At 45.1% G+C, this 19010-nt stretch overlaps 1 protein-coding gene across 1 annotated transcript in view; it reads right to left on the bottom strand.

The window, feature by feature from the left end:
* PITPNC1 (phosphatidylinositol transfer protein cytoplasmic 1) overlaps positions 1 to 19010 on the bottom strand; it is a 252454-nt gene that overhangs the window by 81100 nt on the left and 152344 nt on the right. Inside the window, exon 5 of the mRNA XM_089772023.1 lies at positions 14416 to 14487. Within this exon, the coding sequence (XP_089628149.1) occupies positions 14416 to 14487 (72 nt within the window). The remainder of the gene's footprint in view (positions 1 to 14415; positions 14488 to 19010) is intronic.

Below are 19010 nucleotides of genomic sequence, written 5' to 3'. Positions count from 1 at the left end.
GTCCAGCATGATTTTAGTTAGCCAGATGTCCACTTATCATGGGTATGACCAAGTTTCCCATGGTCTCATAAAATTTGCTTACAGCCACCAGTCCTGGCTCTGTGTTCTGCACTGTTATTTAACTATAATTAGCCGCCAAATGTCTTCTAAGAGCACAGTAAGCAGTGGAAGTATTGGTATAATGCTGCTAGACAATATTGACCTCCCGTGGTTTGGTACCAGTCAGGTTCCAAGGGGCCAGACTAGAGAGGTTCATCCTGTAGTTCATTTTGAAATTAGATGGGTAACTTATACTAGACCCTGTTGCTTTAAGAGCAGAGTAATCCTAGTCACCATTTGTGCTCTTGCTCCCTCCTGAGGGTTGTAGGTATAATTCTTGTCCAAGTTCTATAGGCAAAACTGCTTAGAGAGGCAGGACTCTATGGCTATGTCTACACTGAAGTCTTCTTGCGCAAGAACTGTTTTGTGCAAGAGTTCTTCTGCAAAAGGCCTTCCACATGTGCGCATTCACAGTGCCAGGTGCTTTTGCACAAGAGTGTGGACGCTTTCTCGTCCAAAAAAGCTCTGATGGCCATTTTAGCCATAGGGGTTTCTTGCACAAGAAAATCATGTTGCCTGTCTACACTGCCTTCTTGTGGAAGAGCTCTTGTGCAAGAGGGCTTATTCCTTGTGGGGAGAGGAATAACTCTTCCAGAAGAAGCCCTGTTTTCCAACGCTGCACTGTAAACTTACTTGTGCAAGAACACGTGCAATGTAGACACCCGGCAAGTTTTTGCGCAAGAACGGCTGTTCTTGTGCAAAAAGCCTGCAGTGTAGATATAACCTAAGTGCTGTGGGGAGAAGCTGAGGCAGGAGCTGGTGAACAACATGCTGCATCACTGCGCTTCCCAGCCAGCTTGGCCATGTCCTCTTTCCCACCAACTCATCCACTGACCCTTTACACCTCGAGTTCCACAAAACTGAGATTGCAGCTGCTTTGGGCTCCGGTAATCTTATCTGCTGGTGGAGTTTGCACCATGAGGGTCTACACTGGCATTAACAGGTATAACCTTAGAATAAATTAGGCCCCAAATCCTATTTTCCAGTTTGCCTAAATAAAATATGAAATTTAGATACACCTCTTATTCCCTTCATTTGGAAATATTTTGACTGAGCTAACTAAAACAAATTGTTTCTGAGAGCCATACACTTTTGTACTAAGTATGTCAGGAATCTTATTAACTGTCATCCTATCAGCCTTAAATAAGAAAATCTTATAATGCTGACTGATGGAAAAACATGTATCAAATATTTTCCCCTAGACTTTTTTTTATTCTCTTCCTTGACTGTCACCATGTTGCTGCTCTTTTACCATGCAGGCCCATCCAGCTGGCCTTAACGAGAGTCTATCACTAAATGAATTCTAAAACTATAAGGAAACCTTATAGACATCTGTGTCAGAGCCAAGTGCCTGAGGAAATGTGTCTCCTTTCTGAATGTTCATTTACCACACCACTTTTTATTGGCAGAGTGGGAGCAAGGGGTATGCTTAAATGAATGCTGTAGCTCCCCACCAAGAGTTCAACTTATATTAAGTCTTCTAAGAAGCAAAAGCCCTTAGGGGAAATGGCCCAAGTTCTGACATCAGTTATTCAAACCTGGAGACTCCACTCTGCTCATTGGATTTACAGGATTCAGGGGTGGACAGCAAGCTCAGTCATTCTCCTCAGACGAAAATGCTTGTGGTCAATCAATATTTTCAAACACATGCCCCATTCAGAGAGATCATGTGCTATCCCACAGCACAAAAGGGAGTGGATATGATCTGTTAGAAAGAACTGTTACCCTCAGAGTCAATGGGAACTCTATCTCCACGGGAAGAATTTGGCTCAAAGGTGTCTTGTAAGTGCATGGAAAATATGACTGGTACTTTATCAGATGAACGTCAGGGAAAAAGATAAAACCATTTCAATGTAGGTTTGATGAAATCCTCTACCAAAGCAGAAATACTTCTAGACCTTCAGGAACTAAAGTTCTGCAGGTTATTTATCTACAGTTTACACCCAACACAGGGCAGTATCCCCCCACCCACCACTCCTAACTGCACACAGTCCTCATGGGCATCTGTGACAAGTTCATAGTCAAATGCTTCATTTACATATACATTCCCCCACAACATAAGGCTTTTACCTTCTCCCTAGCCACAGGGTAAGGAGGTAGGCAGAGATCCAGGGTGGCCAACAGACTTCTCCAGGCCCTGGAAATGGGGGAGATGGCCCCCAGAAAAGGAAGAGCTGGAGATTAACCTCTCCCAACCAGGCCTCCAACACCATCCAACATACACAGCCAGGGCCTCCAGTGGTGATTTAAATAGCTCTGGCTGCTTCTGTTGTGCCAAAGAACCCCTCCCCCCACCCTTTTAAATCACAAGGCCTGGAGTGTTCTCACCTCCCTGAGATCCTGGACATCACTAGCCCTTCCTTTCTGCCGCCCTCTCTTTTAACTATCCACAGCTGAAACCCCCTTGTTGACTGGTACTTAATTATCACATCACTTGCTACTTAATTATCTCATCACTTTCCTTCATGTGGGGAAGCTTACCAAATACACAGAGACGTGATAAACCATCTCGTTAGTCTTTAAAGTGCTGCATAGTCCTGTCTTTTGTTTCCACAGAGAAGTGAGTCAGCCTGCTGCTGCTCAGGGTACCACAAGTCCCCACCACCACACTATCTTTACAGCTCAGAATCTTTCATGCATTTATCCTCACAACACCTTGTGGGGCAGAAGTAGCAGCATCTCCATTTTACAGATGGAGAACTGAGGCTCAGAGAGATTAAGCAACTACCCAAGATCATGTGGAAAAACCTGTACTAGAAGAAGGATTTGAACTCAGGTCCCCAAAGCTCTAGGCTAATGCTCAAAACACTAGCCCATCCTCCTGTATAATCGAATGTTTGTGATATTCCCTATTTCTATTGACTTTGGTGTGGGGGAGTAGAGAGTGACACAAACAGCATGTTTACCATAAGAGTTGGACTCTCCTCACTGTCTTGGATTCTATCCTAAAGCAATGATTGAAATATCAGAACAATATAGCAGGCTGTAATGACTGTAAATTAAGCAACAAACATCAGATAAAGACTGAAGAAAATTGCCATTTTACAGCCCAAAGCTCATAAATCTAGCCACAATACTTAATATTTATACCTACTTTACAGTTCATGGACCTGGTATATTATTACATTTTCAATATCTAGCTCTGGTTCTTTTGAAGTGTAAATGAGAGGACTGTCAAGAAGACATCTTACAGGGATTGCTACTTATTCAGGTAAATCACAGCTATTGTAGACAGCTGCTTTACTAATCTGAATCTGAAAACTGACCCATAAAAACCAAAGCCTGAAGAATTTTTGCCTAAAAATAAAATAAATGTTTCCCCCTGTAATCCACCATTACAGGCCATTTAAGGACAATTGGGTTTCAATAAACAAGTTCTTTCATTTTTAGGGTGTCTGCTTTTTTAAAATGCAAGCACTCGCACTTCATAAATAAAATGTAATGCACATTCTTGTGTGCAGCCCTTCAGAAATAGCCTAGCAAATACTTTATCATTTGGGTGTCAGTATTAATGTCATTGTACTGTAAGAACCAATCATTGTTGCATGTCTAGATAACTTTTATAATAACAAATCTACAATATAGTCCTCTTTGGATGGATCATATTACCAGCTGGAGGATTGTGGCAGATACTAGTTGTGACCAACAGCTAATCTGTGTCTGGCCACAATCCCCCAAAAGGACAAAATAAACAAAGTCTCAGTATTTGTGGGGGAAACTGAAAAACATTTGGGGAACACTGATTGGGAACACTGATTGGGAACACTGTTTTCTAACTCATCTTTTATGGAAAGGAAGAGGGAGAGAGAGAAAAATATTCAAGAACCCCTAAATGTTAAGAGCTAGGACCACCAAATTTGGTATGCAGCTTCCTCTTATCATAACTTAAAGCAAGATCAAGGTTTGGCTGTGCCAGGTCTGCTAGCAGTGAGAGTCATGCTGTCAAATAACCACAGAGGGGTGGCTGTGTTAGGAACAAAGCGACTGGCTGGGGGCAGGGTTCTGGTTGTTGCTGGCCACCATACCTGGCTCCTGCCATCCTGCAAGCCCCATGGATCTGCCTGCAGGCCACAGTGGCCCCTGCTGCCCTGGCCGGCTCTAGGGGTGGTGGGTGCCCCACCCAGCCCCAGGGAGCCACTGACCAGACACCTTGCTGGTGACCTCCCACCAATCCTATCCCTGCCCTGAGCCCCCCCACACACCCAACCTCCTGCCCTGGCTCCTGCACCCCTCACATTTCTGCCCTGAGCCCCTCACCTCTGCTCTGATTCCTGCACCCCCATCCCTATGCGTTGAGTCCCCCATACACTTCCCAACACTCTTCTCTCTACATCGCCCCCCCCCCCGACTCCTGCTCCCCCACCTCCTGCCCTGAGCTCCCACTTGGACCCAAGCAATGCTGGGTAAATCCTCTAGCTTAGGGTTTCCCAACCTATGGGTCGGGACCCAAATATGGGTCACCATTACATTTCAAAAGGGTCGCTAAGTGTCTCCCCAGGTGGCTCTGCTCCCCCTGCTCCCCCCATTTTTGAAGTGCCCTGGGTCACCAAGTCTTCTTGAATTGTCAAAATGGGTCCCCCTCCGGAAAAGGTTGGGAACCACATGAGACTAAAGAAAAAAACCCCAAATATCTGACCGAACCAAGAAGTGATGTTACAATAAGTGTACACATGTCTCTTTATGGAGGCCAGGACACTTCAGTCAATCAGGAGTGAGCAGCAAGTCATACTGCTCATATCTCTGAATTTATACCATTTAAGGAATTAGAAAACTTCCAAAATTCCCTTCCATCATATCTACGATATTAATCCATGCAGAGCAGGCATTCAAAATACTGCTTTTGTATATGCACATCGCAATCTTTTATTTTACTGATTTTACCTTATGGACAAAATAAAAATGAAATATGCACATTATACATTATTTCTCATTCACCCAGTAAGAAAAGATAGAACTGAGAGAGGCCTATAATTGTATCATCTATTAATGTTCATGAATGGAACCCTTGCTGTGTATTATTATTATTATTATTATTATTATTATTCCCAGACATTACATTGTACCCCAGAGCACTAGGTGCTGTACAGACATAGGGCACGTCTACACTAGGAAATTATTTCGAAATAGCTTATTTCAAAATAATGACTCCCCAAATAACTATTTTGAAATAGCATGTCCACATTACAGGGAAACCCCAAAATCAGTCCGAGGCAGGCTCCCTTAGGGTACATCTACACTGCAGAGGAAGCTCGAAGCTACCACTCTCGATCTTTCAGGGTTTGAATTAGCGGTCTAATTAAGACAGCTAATTTGAAGTGAGAGGGTTGATGCCAGTAACCCTACTTTCATGAGGAGCAAGGGAAGTCAAAGGAAGAGTGTTCTCCCTTTGACTTCCTACAGTGTAAGTGCAGACAGCTCCAAAAGCCAAGTTAAACTACTTCGACTTCAGCTACACAATTAACGTAGCTGAAGTTATGTATCTTAATTCATCTTTGTCCTCTAGTGTAGACATACCTTAAATGTGGATGCACTTTCTCAACTTAGCCCCAGGAAGCACTGGGGAGTAATTACTTTGAATAACTCTGGGGGGTAGTTATTTCAAAATAAGCAACAGTGGAACGTCCATGCTACCGCTATTTTGAAATAGCTATTTTGAAATAAGCGTTTTTCTCATGGAAAACAGGAGTTGTTATTTCAAAATAGTGGGTGTGGTAGTGTAGATGTCCCGCTCGATATTTTGAAATAAGGGGAGTTATTTTGAGATAACTCCCTAGTGTAGACCAGGGCAAAGTTCCTTCTGAACAGGGTCTTTTCTATTTTGGTTCCTGCTTTAGAGTAGCTAAAAGCAGCTGATGCTGCAGTTGACTTAGAGATGCACGAGGGAGACAATATTCGTGATTAATTGAGAGATGCCAGTTTGGGGCCATTCATATTTTATAAGACATTCTCATTTACAAAAATATTACCTTCTAATTTAAAAGAAAAACTCCACTTCCCAAAAAGACCCTTAAGCAACAGTTCTGAGCAGCTTTCCTCATTAGCCCAGTTTCTAATGATCTCATAAAACTACCATATAACAGTGACAATATTTGATGTGCTAACATGTTCATCCAACGTTGACTCTGTTTTTCCAAAGGGAGAGTTGCCATGTGAACAGCTAGTTACTTCAGCTGTGTTGTAGCACTAGAAATCACAAGTGGCTGGATTTATGGTACTGCACCACTCTCATGTATGCAAACCTCATTAGTGTATTGAAATAAAGAGCTCCTTGTGCCATCATTTACACGTGTGCAAAGGCAAAACGACAGGCTCAGAATGGCAGCCTTTTACTCCCATTTTTCGAAGGTGTAAATGCTCAAGATTCAAGATTTCTGATAAAAAATACTGTGACCCATCCAAAGGAGGCTCCCGGTAGTGGCTCATGCAACACCTGCTTGCAGGGCAGGGCCCTGTGTCCCATTCTAGGTGTTGTGACCTGGAGCATGGGGCTACAGCGCTGCTCAGATCTAGCCTGGCTTCCCCTCTGTCTTGACAATGTAGCAACAGCTGAGTCAAGCCAGAGCAATGCTGTGACACCCACACACTAGGTCACAGTGCAACTCACTCAAATTTGCCCCCTACGTTATTCTGTCATGACCCTCAGTTACTAGGCTGCAACGTCCGGAGCAGGTAGGAAGCCCCATAGTCCCTAGGCCTGGAGCAGCAGAACCTACCACTGCTGGGTGAGTTTATTGATGTCACAGACATAAAGACAAATAGCAGACAAATGGGAAAATCACAGTATCTGAGACATTTTCCCCACTGTGACAAATCTACAGGCCTAATGATGATACAAGGTGTAAGGCAGGGAAAACTTAGGGCCTCGGTACAATTTAATTATAGTTTTAGTTAATGTTGTCTTTCACTAGTTTCTGACTATTAGCTTTATTTTAAGAAGAAAAGTCAGGAAGACATTTATACCTAGATGGGTTACTGGAATTAGACAGAATGCTACCAGATAATGCATCATGTTAAGTGAAGTAAAAATATTAATTTACTAGCTCACTAAACGATAACAGGAGCCTGAAAGCACTTATGTTGCTTTCACCCACAAATCAATAAAATTATCTTTAGCTTCCTTCAATTTAATTATTGCTTTTTACAATCAATATCTATTTCATTAAATCACATGCAACTGAAGAAAAGATCAGAGTTCGGAAAAAAATTAAAAAACCAGATCTGCACAATCTCAAGGAAAGCGTAGAAACGGTCTAGCTAAAGTCACTCATGCATTATTAGGACAATAATTTATTCCTCATTCTACTCTACTGTTAAGGATGATTCAACGTATTCTGTACTGAAACTGCAAAATGTATGAAAGCATCTCCTACAGTAAATTATTTCTCCATCAATGGTTGGCAGTTAAAGTGAAGGGAAATATAGCATATCTTTGAATGCAACCCGATACTGATAATTCACCAGATCATTAGAGGTGAAAATGCTGTGACTATTCAGTTAAAAGCTACATTTGCCTTTTACCAAAGAAGGTAGGAGGAAGGGAAGAGGTGGAAGGGAAAAATATAAAGATACTGGTTGAACTTCTCTAGTCTGGCACCCTTGGGACCTGACAGGTGACAAAACTGAGTATTTGCAGAACCACTGACAGTCCATGTTGTCTAGAGGCATGGCCAACACTTCCACTGCTTAACTGGGCTCTTAGGAGATATTTAGGGGTAAATTAGGAGCTATATAACAGCACAGAACACTGAAAGCCAGGACTGGTGGCTGTAAACAAACTTTATGGGACTGCAGGAAACTTGACCACACCCACAATAAGTGAATATGTGGCTCACTAAAATTATGCTGGACCACAGATGTTGCCGGACCAGAGAGTGTTGAACTAGAGAGGTTCAACCTGTATATTGATTTTAACTTGGTGAATATTTAAATGGTGTCAAATGAAAAGTTTAGCACAAAAAAGGAATACAGGCAGTCCCCGAGTTACGCGGATCCGACTTATGTTGGATCCGCAGTTATGAACGGGGCTTTTCTCGCCCCGGAGGACGGGAGCGGCGGGACGCCTAGATGCGCCGCGGTCCGCCGCCCCCGTCCTCCGGGGCGAGAAAAGCTGCTCCCCGTCTCCCTGGTCTGCAGGGAGACGGGGAGCAAAGCCTTGGAGCACGCCCACAGCGGGACAGCCCGGGTGCGCTTGAGCTGTCCCCCTGCGGGCGTGCTCCGTGGCTTTGCTCCCCGTCTCCCGACCAGCAGACCAGGGAGATGGGGAACAAAGCCTCGGAGCACGCCCGCAGTGGGACAGCCGCGGCGCGCCTGGGCTGTCCCGCTGCGGGCATGCACCAAGGCTTTGCTCCCAGTCTCCCTGGTCTGACCAGCAGACCAGGGAGATGGGGAGCAAAGCCTCGGAGCACGCCAGCAGTGGGACAGCCGCGGCGCGCCTGGACTGTCCCGCTGCCCGCATGCTCTGCGGCTTTGCTCCGCGTCTCCCAGGTCAGCAGACCAGGGAGACGGAGCAAAGCCGTGGAGGACTTGGGCGGTCCCACCACCCCCGTCTCCCTGGTCTGCTGGGGGGTGTGTGTGCAGCTAGTGCCCCCCCCCAGCAGACCAGGCTTTTCTTGCCTACCCCTGGGGTAGAGCAGCTGGGGGCTGCCGGGTTGGTCCCGCAGCGCCGCTCCGGACCAACCCGGCAGCACCCCAGCTGTTCTGCCCCAGGCGTCCTGATTCAGCCGCTGCTGGTCAGTTTCAGAAGCGGCTGAATCAGGACGCCTGGGGCAGAGCAGCTGGGGTGCTGCTGGGTTGCTCCAGTAGCGCCGAGGAGCGGCGCTACTGGAGCAACCCAGCAGCACCCCAGCTGCTCTGCCCCAGGCGTCCCCAAGTCAGCCGCTGCTGAAACTGACCAGCGGCTGACTCCAGGAAGCCTGAGGCAGAGTTGCTCTGCTCCAGGCTTCCTGGAATCAGCCGCTGATCAGTTTCAGCAGCAGCTGACTTGGGGACGCCTGGGTTTCTTAAGTTGAATCTGTATGTAAGTCAGAACTGGTGTCCAGATTCAGCCGCGGTTGAAACTGATCAGTTTCAGCAGCGGCTGACGCCAGTTCCAACTTACATACAGATTCAACTTAAGAACAAACCTACAGTCCCTATCCTGTACGTAACCCGGGGACTGCCTGTACTCGCAACATTGATTTTTATGGTTTTACCGAAGAAAACATTTTCACAGTTAGCCTGAACCGGACTGCACATTTTTCCATAAAAGAGTACTTGGATCCCAGTGAAAACTGAGTTTTAAAACTACTCACTCAGTTCTGAGTGCATTAATGAGCCTTGGACCAAGGTCAAAACCCATTGGGTCAATGGGAGTTTTTCTACAAACTCCAATAGCTTTGGACCACGTCCTCTATTCTTTTCCAGCAGCAGAAGATTTATGTTTATTTCATTTCCATCATTTCTGAACAACACTCAGTTACCTCCTCATCAGTGGTCAGTATCAAGATTCATGTGCTACATTAGATTTGCCCTTGGTTTATTGTGTAACACTCGACAAGTGACTTAACCTTTGTATGTCAGAATGCCCAGCTGCAAAATTTACTATGATACCTACATTAACAAGGAATGTTGTCAGTATTGATGTTTATAAAGAGCTTGGTTTCAATGAAGATACATCCATTTACAACAACTGAGAATCCCACACATGTCCAGTGTAAATTCACTGATTTGATACTTATTCAGGGCTTGATTCAGTGCTCCAAATCTGGCATCCTGAAAATATGTTGATCACAATTGCTTGGCTAGTGAATTGAGTGGAAAATGGACTTTCCAACTTTGCTCCTTCCATACTACCAATGCAGATCAGATGTCTTCATACTAGGGATGTCAACAAGTTGACCAGATGATTTACTGATAAGCCTAAGCTTATCTGTTAATTTAGTCAACTACTTGCACCCCCCATGCTGCCTCTGTATCAGAGGCAGCAAGGAAGGGGGAAGCAGGAGCCAGTGCTGGGGGGAGCTGGCTTAAAAGCCAGTTCCCCCCGGACCGGCTCCATGCTGCTGCCTCTATCAGCAGCAGCAGCCTCTGTTCGAGGCGGGCTCAGGTTTGCTGCTGACAGAGGTTCCTCCATGGGATGTGGAGCAGCCTCTGTCTGCAGTGAGCTTGGGTCCGCCGTGGACAGAGGCAGGTATCCAGCAGCAGCCCCTGTCTATGGAGAGTTTGATCTCCCAGCAGACAGAGGCTGGCTCCCCTCATGGATTGGCTCCCACCTGACACCCCGTGCTGCTGCCTCTAATACAGAGGCAGTAGCGAGGCATGGCAGAGCACACTGGCTGCTGGCCCTGCTCCCAGGGATTACAGAATAATCAAGAAACTGCTAAGAATTAATGAGGTTAGTGGACTATTCGATTACTCATTATCTAAAATCTTTACTTCATACTGCCAACCGCCACTGTATTCTGACTGTGCTAGGACACTATGGGTATGTCTACACAGCAGCATTATTTTGGTGTTATTCCAAAATAACATGGTCTGCATCTACACTACAATCCTTTATTTCGAAATAATGTCAAGCTGGAGGACTTCTTACTCCGACTCATGGTAACCCTCATTTTACGAGGAGTAAGGGAAGTCGAAGGAAGAGTGTTCTTCTTTTGACTTCCTGCTACGGAGACAGCACCAAAAGCTGAATTAAGCTATTTCAATTTAAGCTACGCTATTTAAACTATTTAAGATAAGCTATTACGATTTAGCCCTGCTGTGCAGATGTATCCTATATGTCCCTCCCATCTGTAACAAACACCGGTTAACATAAGAACGGCCATACTGGGTCAGACCAAAACTTCATCTAGCCCAGCATCTGCTGACATTGGCCAATACCAGATGCCCCAGAGGGAGGGAACACAACAGATAATCCTCATGTAATCCCTCTCCTGTCACCCATTTACAGACAAACACAGGGTAGGGACATCACTCCTACCTATCTTGGCTAATAGCCATTGATGGATCTAACCTCCATGAATCTATCTAGCTCTTTTTTGAGCCCTGTTAAAGTCCTAGTCTTCACAACTTCTTCCGGCAAGGAGTTCCACAGATTGACTGTGTGCTGAGTGAAGAAAAACTTCCTTTTGTTTGTTTTAAACCTGCTGCCTATTAGTTGCATTTGGTGACCTCTTGCTCTCATATTGCAGGAATAAGTAAATAACTTTTCCTTATTCACTTTTTCTACACCAGTCATGATTTTATAAATCTCTATCATATTCCCTCTGTCCCATCTCCTCTTTTCTAAGCTGAAAAGTCCAAATCTTTTAAAATGCTCTTCATCTGGGACCCATTCCAAACTCCTAATCAATTTTGTTGCCCTTTTCTGAACCTTTTCCAACGCCCATATACCTTTTTTGAGATGAGGCGACTACAACTGTAAACAGTATTCAAGATTTGGGCGTACTATGGTTACATACAGAGGAAATAAGATATTCTCTGTCTTATTCTCTATCCCTTTTTTAATGATTCCTAACATCCTGCCTGCTTTTTTCACTGCTGCTGCACATTAAGTGGATGTTTTCAGAGAACTATCCACAATGACTCCAAGATCTCTCTCTTTAGTGTTCGTAAGTCGTGGGCTTTCTCTTGAGTTAAATGTTACTAAGACCAGAAGGGGGAGGGAAAGACTCCAGCAACTGATCTCTCTATATTTTATAGTGTGTCCGTGTGTCTGCCTGCAAACCCATTTGTTCAGGAACTCCTACGGAATGGTAAGAGCCAGGGCCACCAAATTTGGTAGGCAACTTCCTCTTCTCCTAATTTAAAGCAAGGTCAAAGTTTGGTAGCACCAGGTGAACTGGAAGCCCCAGGAAACAAGAAAAGGGAGGAGCTGCTGTTCAGAGGGATGTGATATGAGAGTGGACACTGGGGGTAGACGTACCACCAAGTGAGTGGCCTACAGGATTGGGGCTCCACCATCTTGCCTGCGAGCACACGGGGTAAGTAGTCCCCCTGCCACAAACTCTTTCCCCCCTTCCTGGCCCTTGGCTGCAGGCCGGAGGGAGCCAGGGGATAAAAAAGGTCTCTGGTAGCTGGGGGAGGGGCTAGGGAAAAGAAAATGCCCCTTGTGGCCAGGGGAATGGCTGGGGGGGAGGAGGGGAGAGAGAGAAAATGCCCCTGGATGCTGGGGGGAGGGAGACGACAGAAAACACCCCTGGTGGCTGGTGGGAGGACTGGGGGGGGAGAGAAAATGTCCCTGACAGCTGGAGGGGAATAGGAAGGGGACCCCCCCGAGTCCCCTCCTTACCCCCAACCCTCACTTTCACACTCATGCCTCCACCCCCAGCCTCTTACACTCCCCCCCCCATCACCAAGGCCCTACCCCGAGTCATGCAGCCTCCACACCACCAGCCCCCAGCCACAAAGGATCCAGGCAATGCCAGGTAAGTCTTCTAGTAAAGGAATATACGGCACCTCTCCTCCTAAGTCACTGGTTTGAATCTAGCTCAGGTAACCAGTGATGGAAAGGGCTGCTTAATGGCCTCAGTGAGTTCTCATTGGAAAAGCATCTGCCTGAACTACTTCCTCACCACTAGGACAGGTTCCACCAGGTCAGGGATGGGACTATGTATTTCCTTGTGGGGAAATAAAGGATTTCAGTCTCCAAAGATGCCATCTAGCACCCATGTCATGGTCTGTGTTTTAGACCCTTTGCACCCCTTGTGTGACAGGGTTTACTTCCTTCAACAAGGGTGGAACCCTACAATTCAGTCACTCAGACTGGATAACTGGATGCAGCCTGCCAGCCCCTATTCTTCCACTCTGTTAACACAACCAGTCCAACAGTATTTGGCACTTGCAAGAAATTGTCTCCTAGAAACTTCATAGCCTGAGTCCAGCAGCTGACTAAAGTGATTCAAAATAGCTTTTTCCAAGTAAATGCATTGTTTATTCCCCAGAAGAATCACAGCACTCAGGGAAGTGGGTTAAAATAACAACAATCTATATGCAGCTAGTTTTACTTAATGTTATCCTCTCCTTGCAAGTCTAGGAAACTCAGAAACCCCAACTTCAGGGCCAGGACAGACAGAGTGACCATCTTCATCTTCATCTCTGGCAGGGTCCCTATGTCAGTGTCTCCCCTTTGGTTGCTACCACTGGCCACTGACTCCGTCCTTCTTTAGAGTTCTTAACTGTTTGTGGTAATTTGATTTCTAGGCTTTGGGCTTGAGAAAACAGCTGTGTCACTTTTGACTGATGCCTGGGAAGAGCATCTTCCAAATTAGCAGCTCAGCCATTGGTCTCTTGAAGTTGTTTAGCCAGGGCTGTCTTATCTCTGCCTCTTCTTTTGTTTCCTCTTTGTTTTTTCTAACAAGCCCCTTTAATTCAGCTCCATTTAATCATAGATAATATCACACCAGTTAAGCAACATAGTCATATACATATACTATAGATATCTCCCACATTCTCCACAATCCTTCATGAGCACTACGTTCACACACATGAATTACACTGATTTTGGAGGAGGATCCTGGAGGTAACATAAGAGGCACAAACTCTTTATGTAAAGTGCTTTCTTTACATCAGGGGTGCACAACCCATGGGGGTCGTGGCTGTCTTCCTGGGGGGTGACAACACCGGGTCGGCTGCCATTTTGTTTTCTCAGCTTAGTGTGCGATGTGGGCGCAGCGGGGGCGGGGGGATTGGCAGGGGAGCAGACTGGCGCTTGAAATTAAAGGGGCCTCAACAAAAAGTTGTGGCCAGTGTATTTTTTTTCTCAACCAAAAAAATCCCTGGTGGTCACGAATTAAAAAAGGTTGAGCACCACTGCTTTACATAATGCTTTTAAAGTTGCACAGCTTTCATGGAATCATAGAAACGTAGGGCTGAACCAGGGCTCAAGAGGTTGGCTAAGTCCATCCCTTCATGCTGACGAGTTGGTGGGGGGACCAACAGAATTGCCAGGCCCCTGGGCAAGGTGGGAAGAGGAGGGCAGCACCACACTTCTGGAAGGGGTGGGGTCTCGGGTGGAAAAGGAGGAGTTGGGGCAAACAGCCTATAAAGCCAATTGGTGCATGCCGCACAGTGCTCCAGCATCACGTGCCACCACTGTTGTGATAACGGCAGCAGTGGTTGGGAGCCCCGGGTCCTTTTGAATCACCAGGACCCAGACAACTGCCCCCATTGCTGTCCCTTCCCCCCATGGTGGCAGGCCGGTGAGTTAGTTATCCAAGGGCAAATATTAAGGACTGCTGAGCATTCTTTTCCATGTAAGCCCCAGGAAAATTTCATAATTCACAATGCCCTGGCCCAGGTTTGAAAACTTATTTTTTCAAAAGAGATCATACTTACATTGTCATTGCTTCCTTTGTTGTCCTCATATTTTGTTTCTATATGAATGGAGAATTTAGGCAAAAATGAGCACTGCAAAGAAAGCAAAATGTGTCCAGATCAATTAAAAATATAAATAGCTTCATCAGGTCACATATTCAATAAATCCTGATTTCTAGCAGCTTTCCTATTTCCCCACCCCCCAATCATTTAAAGAAACGGGAATTAAAATCACTAACTACAGGCAGTCCCCGGGTTACGTACAAGATAGGGACTGTAGGTTTGTTCTTAAGTTGAATTTGTATGTAAGTCGGAACTGGTACATATTGTAGGGGAAACTCTAGCCAAACATTTCTCCAGAGCTCAGTTTTATTCTCCCACACCTCACTTCCCTCAGTCCTTTATTCTCAAGCTGAGGTGTCTGCTGAGAAAAGCCGCTCCGCATCTCCCTGGTCTGCTGGGGGGGGGGGAGGGGCGCTAGCTTCGCATCTCCCTGGTCTGCTGGGGGGAAGCAGCTAGTGCGGGGTTGGCTCACCCCGTTTGTAAGTAAGGATCCAATGTAAGTCGGATCCATGTAACCCGGGGACTGCCTGTATTCACAAATGAAAAGTTTTTAAATGATTTTGAAAGGCTATATTGATTCTGTCCCAAAGTTTAGCACTAAAACAAAGTTATAACTAAATCAATATTAATATTCTAGGTCAACAAGTTTACAGCTGATACATATCAGTGGCTATATTCTGAATGTTCCTCCACTATTCTCTGTCTATGTTTTTTAGAACTTTTGAGTTGTTGTCCTACAGAATTTTTCCTTGGGTGACTAACATTTCCAGAGCAATGCCTATCTGCCCTATGCACTAAACTATGGAAATTCCACTGCCTTCAAGGGCGCCATTTTGGGACCGCAAGGCGGGCAGCAGCTGTGTGCACTGGGACAGGGCTTGCTTTTCTTTCAATTCCCCAGAAAGTACACAGCATCTGTACATGCCTCTCACTCTTGGCTGGAGAAGGGAGGGGGCAAAGGAGTAATTCACAAAATCCGTGTACTTTCTCCTTGATCCCTGATAGTCAGGGGAACGTGAAGAAAAGCAAGCAGTGTCTTGGTACACATGACTGCCGCTCCTCCTGCCCGCACAAAATGGCACCTTTGACTGCCTGAAGTTCCTGATCAAAATGCTGAGGATGCTTGGACATGCAGTTATTCTCTAATTCCAGTCTGAGACAGGCTTTAAAGTAATCTCATTTTGATCTTCCCTGGAAATGTTCTTAATTTTACCATCCAACCAAACACACCATCATAACACCCCCCCCCCACCAGTGCAAGAAAAATTACAATCATACAAATGTTTTCCCTATCAACCAGTAAGGGAATCTGATGCCCCTATGCTCATACGGGTATACAGAGCGTCCTCGCTATAAGTCGCCCCGGTATACATCCGTTCCGCATTAAAGTTGTTGATGCTTGTAGGAACTGATACATTATGGCTACATCTACACTGGTCCCAAATTCCAGAAAAGTGATGCAAAGCAGGTAAGTCAGAATAGGGAAATCCGCGGGGGATTTAAATATCCCCCGCGGATTTAAATAAACATGTCCGCCGCTTTTTTTCCGGCTTGGGGAAAAGCCGGAAAAAAGCGTCTAGACTGGCGTGATCCTCCGGAATAAAGCCCTTTTCCTGAGGATCTCTTATTCCTGCTTTCAGGTAGGAATAAGAGATCCTCCGGAAAAGGGCTTTATTCCGGAGGATCACGCCAGTCTAGACGCTTTTTTCCGGCTTTTCCCCAAGCCGGAAAAAAAGCGGCGGACATGTTTATTTAAATCCGCGGGGGATATTTAAATCCCCCGCAGATTTCCCTATTCTGACTTACCTGCTTTGCATCACTTTTCCGGAATTTGGGGCCAGTGTAGACGTAGCCTATAAGTCCTCCCATTCCCCACTCTTAAGTTGAGCAAAAAAACAAAAATAAAAACAAAAACAATTTACGCAAATGGAAGTCAGCCGCAGGAAAAAAATTCCCTGCTTTAAGTCGTCTCTCTATGTCTAGACTACAGGCTTTTTTCAACAGATAAGTCCACATTTTTTGCAATGTATCTTGGACTTATAGCGAGGATGGCCTATATCCTCAATTAAATCCAGACAGCTCCATTGACTTGAGGGAGTTAGCATATACTTTGTGTGTCAAATTCTGCTCTAACACTGGTGCAAATCCACTGGTGTTACTTTATACAGGACTAGGTTTCTTTCTCTGTGGTGTTGCATTCAGCTGGTTTCCTGAGAACGCAATTTGCAGTGCTAGGCAACGCAATTTCACTTTTGAGACTAATTCAAGCATTTTCTCTTTAGTGTTTCATACTCTTGCTGCCAATTCAATTTTTTTCACCATGTTTAAGTAGCTAGAGTCCATGGCCAGCAATCCTTGAATGATATTAATTCAACCACTTTAATATAGAGGCATCAAGTCTTTTCTTGCGTTAACTGCCAGCGATACTGACGTGCCAGTTCTTTGCAAGACATTTAATTGATGCCCGATGGCAAAGAGTCTTTGAACTGCTTGTGACTCTTTCAAACATTATGTATTGAGGTTACATAATGAAGGAATTGTGATGCTTTGGTGCTCACATTGCCACTGGTCCAAATTTTGGACTTGATCAGAGTTAATTCTGGTTCCCCCAACAGGAAGGGAGATAGTGAGAGCCAGCAGCTGTGGAACAAAGCTGAAAGGGGAAGCAGGTTCTTCCTGAGATTAGAGAATTACTGTTTTCAGTTCCTTGGACTACATTAAAAGAAGCCATTGATTGAGCCTCTAATTTTAGCCATAGAACACCTATTATTCACTAGTAGCAGCTGAGCACTAAGCATGGGCCACTCAAACCTTAGTGCACAAAAGAGTGAGATGTTTGTGCCAGAACAGGGCCCTGCCATGGGTTTAGAGAACAATTTTTACCAGCCATTTAACACAATACATACCAGCTACAAAAATAGCTAAACCACGCACTAAACATCTGACTTATGATGTAGACCAGTGATAAATGTAGTGCACAAAAATCAGCAGTGTCATCAGTGGAGGACAGAACAGCTTCACAGATGGCCTAATAGGTTCGAATTACCCATATTTTTGGGGCCATGTGTTACTTGGTATGCACACATCTCAGAAGGGTAGGCAAATGTATTCGTTCTTCATAAGCAATCAGCCAAAACTGGAGATAATGCAGTGCAGGCTAACAGACTAGAAACCCAGATAGTCTTCTAACTTTTGACCAGCAGAGTCTCAGCTGAGCCCAACGTACATGTAGATTTTATTTCTATCCCAGGTGTTCTAGATCTGATTTTGGCAGCTGACAAAAAACATCCCTTTTTATTTCCCCATGTTCTCTAAGCAGCTGCAGGGCTTCAGTCATAACTCCCGAAAAAGGGTCAAGCAAAAGGGTTGGCTTTTCCAACTTCTGCATTACAGATCTACATATCACGTTACGACCGGGCTTCCCCCTTTCTGCTGGACTACACAGATCCTGCCACCGCACAACACAGCATGTGCTCTCATGTGGGAGAAGGTATCACACTACCAGGGTAGGTTAGGACTATGGGAGAGAATTATCAGGAGAAGTCTGTGTGTCATCGCTAATGCCTGCTGGGACAGAGATCACACATAAAAGCAGGAAGACGAAAAGATAGCAGATGGACAACCCAAGACCCTCAGGATGTTTTGATGATTAGTTGCTAGCTGGTCTGAGCATGAAAGAGACTTTAAAATATTTTTTCAGTTCAGTACAGTGTTCTTTCCACCTTTATATATGGATGTAAAACTGGAAATCCATCAGAGGTACCGACAGATGTCTAAAATATCTTCAAAAGCAAATATATATTACCAATGTCAAGATTAATCAGAGAGTTCAATAGGTTATCTCCAAAGTTATTATCCAGAAAAGAAGCTGATAATATGTGGGACATATCAAGAATGAAGCCAGAGCATGTGTTGTGGCAGATGTGCTATTGGATAGCTAGAGGAACATGAGAAAGGGGCTGACTGAAGGAACCCCTCTGTCAGACAGGTGTGGCTGTGGGGGGAAATACAGGACTTAACAACAGAGAGCACATGCAAAGAGTGGCCCAGGATTGGAAAGGAGAGCAGAGTCCTGTTTGTGCCTCAAGCAATATCTAATGGTTCCAGAAGGCTTCAGATTATAAACAGAGGATATGCTTGCTGTTTTACACTAGCTTTTTTGGGTGCGTGGGCAGGAGGATGGTGGAAAAAGCAAACTGCTACAGACGGTAGGTTATATACTGCAGACTTAAAAGAAAAAGAAATAGAAACTCAACACCTACATCTTGCAGTGCAGAATTTTTGGAACAGCTCGAAAATAAGGTGGCCAAAACCTGGCATGTAGAGTTCTACGGCAGTTCCATGGCAGCTGTGATTTTTAATAGGACGATGTGCAGCCTGCAGAGACAATAGGTTGGTGCGTGCAATGCTCCAACTAAATTCAAGCTGGAATTCTGCATGCTGAGACTTCTGCCAGGAAGCTCCATTGAAAGATTAGAGCAGTTGCAACATGCTGCATATTAGAGATGGCTCCTGGAATGTGTGTGTGGAATCTAGTTATGCCTGCCTTTACC

This window comes from Pelodiscus sinensis, chromosome 20, assembly GCF_052426305.1.
Source record: "Pelodiscus sinensis isolate ZL-2025 chromosome 20, ASM5242630v1, whole genome shotgun sequence".
In the NCBI taxonomy this organism is placed as follows: domain Eukaryota; kingdom Metazoa; phylum Chordata; order Testudines; family Trionychidae; genus Pelodiscus; species Pelodiscus sinensis.
Note: the sequence above shows the minus strand (reverse complement) of the source record. Positions and strands in the feature narration are given on the sequence as shown.